This window comes from Eucalyptus grandis, chromosome 10, assembly GCF_016545825.1.
Source record: "Eucalyptus grandis isolate ANBG69807.140 chromosome 10, ASM1654582v1, whole genome shotgun sequence".
Taxonomy (NCBI): Eukaryota; Viridiplantae; Streptophyta; class Magnoliopsida; order Myrtales; family Myrtaceae; genus Eucalyptus; species Eucalyptus grandis.
In genome coordinates this window covers 1845649-1848846 of record NC_052621.1, presented here as the reverse complement: position 1 = coordinate 1848846, position 3198 = coordinate 1845649, and the positions used below count along the sequence as shown (strand labels likewise).

At 42.8% G+C, this 3198-nt stretch overlaps 1 protein-coding gene across 2 annotated transcripts; it reads left to right on the top strand.

Annotated features, from left to right (window-relative positions):
- Positions 1 to 808: 808 nt before the first annotated feature.
- On the top strand, positions 809 to 3198 carry LOC104420987 (RING-H2 finger protein ATL72). 2 transcript variants are annotated; one of them, XM_010032784.3, is made up of 3 exons: positions 809 to 1265; positions 1378 to 2368; positions 2853 to 3198. In XM_010032784.3, the coding sequence occupies exons 2-3, from the start codon at positions 1772 to 1774 to the stop codon at positions 2871 to 2873; spliced, it is 618 nt and encodes a 205-aa protein (XP_010031086.1). In that variant the 5' UTR covers positions 809 to 1265; positions 1378 to 1771; the 3' UTR covers positions 2874 to 3198. The 2 variants fall into 2 exon arrangements, with proteins under 2 accessions (XP_010031086.1, XP_010031085.1); XM_010032783.3 differs by having other exon boundaries at positions 2823 to 3198.

Sequence of the window (3198 nt, the reverse complement as noted above, 5' to 3'; positions counted from 1 at the left end):
AATTTTATATAGTTACTGCAAACGCGTTTTTCTTAGAATCGGTTAGAACAATAAAAATAATCATTTCTGATCAGAATTTGTTTCCGGGAACATAATCGTTATCAAACGCGCCCTAATTTATCAACATATACACATGTCTCACGGCATCTTTAGAGAAAACATCGTACTACTTTTCTTTTGCATGCTTGGAAAGGTTCACCGTTTGCTTTTACTTTTAAAATTAGCCAATGGATATAACGTTGAGATACGATGTCAAAAAAACTTAACCACTGTGGATGCTTACATGGAAAAGGCTTTGTCCATGTCACACTATAATGTCAAGCGACGATCATATTGGCTGGATTTGGTAGAATATAGTGCCGGAGGGATTTGATTAGGAAATTCGTAAAATAGAACAGCTTGATTAGACGAACCAAAAGTAGAATGATTTAATTAGAAAGCAAGTCCACACAAGGGCGGACCAGTCGACCACCCTGCCCTAAATTTACTATTGACCCTCTTTCTAAATTTTTGAAATCGTCCCACATGGCACCAAAAAAACTTTACTTAAGCCATAATTTGGAAACCGATGCCCCATTAATTTATTTGGCCAGTAAATTAAAAGGAAAAGCTATATTTATCATGACGTTTTACTTTTACGTTGCACTATGATCAACACACACTATACTCAATACAGATTGGCCCCATCTGAATAGCGGAAAGCAGCTATTGGCCAGTGGACAGATAAGGGAACGAATTAATTTGGCTTTTGAGCATGGGTGAACCCTTAAGTGGAAGAAGTATTTGGAATAAGCATTTCACAGGCCCCCAAAAAAGTAAAAGCGAGAGAATAGAGGGGAAAAAAAGGGTTAGAGGTAATTGTGATCTTGCTGGATCAGGTGCCATAATCCAAGATTCCCAAAGAACACTTATCTCTTTGCTTGATTCTCAAGTTTTCACTCATTCCTTTGTTTGCCATTTCACTCCCGCAAACGATAATTATTGGACCATGTACCGAAAAGACATCAAACACACATGATACCCCAGCCTTCATTTTACCACATTCTCTCCTCCATCTCCGTTCCTCCGTCCTTTCCCTTCAAGCAAAGACCAGCTCCCAGCCACTTAAAAACGTCCACTGAGTTCTCCTCGGAAAAAGATCAGAGCACGAATTCGAGATCAACCCTTTTCTTTTCCATGTTTTGATTGCAGAAAGAAGATTTTTTTCAGCACTTTCCCTGGGAAAATTTTGGAATCTTGATCACTAGTGTGAGCGCGCATCACTGGTAAGAGCCGAAATTCTAGTCATCTTCATCTCTTTTTCCTTCTGGGGTTATTGTTCTGAGGAGGTAGCTTGAAGGTTCACCCACTATTTCCTCTTCTTTTCTCGCATCTCAGGTTTTGAAGTGACCTCCAAATGGTCTTTCCATATCTTGTCATGAAATTCTGAACCCCTCCGTCTGTCTGTCTTGTGCTGTCGCGATATCGCTCATCAAGAACCGAAGAAGCATCGGCCCTCACACTTTTCCTCACTTCCCTTTTGCGCAATATTTCCTTTCACAGTTGTCCCAAGTCCTCCAGTGCCTCAAAACTGAAGATACAAAGTCTGATACAGCAGTCGAGCATGATGAATTTCGTGCTCTCAGTATCATTCGTGGTCCGATTCGCCGCTGAAAAGTTCCTAACACATGAAAGGACAACCCTCTTTGCATAAGTAACTTGCGTATCTGTTTGGGAGCTACAGATTTAGCTCTAAAGGGTTCAGAGGTTTTCTGGGTTCTGTTCTGGCCTAATGCTCGTGAGGGAAACGCCTTCTATCATGGCTGCGCTCCACCACCGTCCACACCGCCTGCTGCTTGATAAAGAGCCTAATTCTGTGCCGAACAATGGAACGCCGACTCGGGGATCCTACGGTAACGAGGCAAATTTCGACACCAACATGGTGATCATACTTGCGGCTCTGCTCTGCGCGCTGATTTGCGCCCTTGGATTGAATTCGATTGTGAGATGCGCCCTCCGGTGCAGCAGGAGGTTCACCTTTGAGACCCCGGATCAGACGGCTGCTAGGCTGGCTGCCACGGGACTTAAGAAAAGCGCTCTGCGCCAGATTCCGGTCGCCGTGTACGGAGCGGGAATAAATATCCCGGCCACAGATTGCCCAATTTGCCTCGCAGAGTTCATGGACGGGGAGAAAGTCCGGGTGCTTCCAAAGTGTCACCATGGGTTCCATGTGAGATGCATCGACACTTGGTTGGTGTCACATTCTTCGTGCCCGACTTGCCGCCAATCATTACTGGAACCTCCGCCCCCAGCACCTTCAGTTTCCGATGCGGCCGGAGCAGCAAATCCACCGGGAGGGGAGGTGGACCTGCCGATACCAGTTGATGAGGTAGGTTGATCTGCATTTTCAACAAGCAGCCACTAGTTTTCTTGAACAGAAGAGAGGACAAAAAAAAAAGAGAATTCTTTGTAATAAGTAAAATATAGCTGATGTGATATAGAGTGTCAATAGAGGAATAGATTAGTTGGACTTGCATATTTGTCTCTGCACTATGCATGTGTTAAGGTTACTGAGATGATACCGAGTCTGTATTTTGATGCATAACTTGACCAAATGGCAATATCGATCTACAAAAAATCGGTATGATCAAGCATCTCGCTTATTGTAAGGTGAACCTGTGTTAATATTACCTAAGAACTGCTAAAAAAATTTGGTTCAGTTCAATCCTGTGTTTCCTTCTTGGTTTCTATCAAGATGCTTCATAATTTTCAGGCTGGTTCTGATCTAATTGTGCATTTGTGGCGTTGTCTCTCTTTGTTTTCCCCTGGAAACTTCACGACAGAAGCTAAGCCACTTGAACTTTTAATTCCAGAACGATCTAATAGGCTCCTGAACGTCGCACAAAAATAGCGCAGCAGACATAGAGCTTGTCCTTCCAATGATCTGAGTATGGAAAGGAAGGAGTCCGACCAACAAGGAATCGAAAATTGACAAGAAAGCTTCAGAAAATTCTCATGACAGTCCAACTTCAGGAGAAGATAAATTGTTCTATGAACCTTGCTAAGAGGACAATGCCGTTGTTTATTGCACAAGTCCATGGCAACCGATTGGGACTTGTGAAGGAATTTAGATGTAAATATTGTAAGACACACATTCCTTATTTACTTCAACAATGAAAGCTAAAGAAAAAGAAAAAGGATAACAGCATGCCTAATTTA

Excerpts from the sequence above, each read along its gene's own strand:
- LOC104420987 (XM_010032783.3), top strand. The coding sequence starts at position 1,772 with ATGCTCGTGAGGGAAACGCCTTCTATCATGGCTGCGCTCCACCACCGT. Across the intron at positions 2,369-2,822 it reads TGCCGATACCAGTTGATGAG|AAGCTAAGCCACTTGAACTT; the intron begins GTAGGTTGATCT and ends ACTTCACGACAG.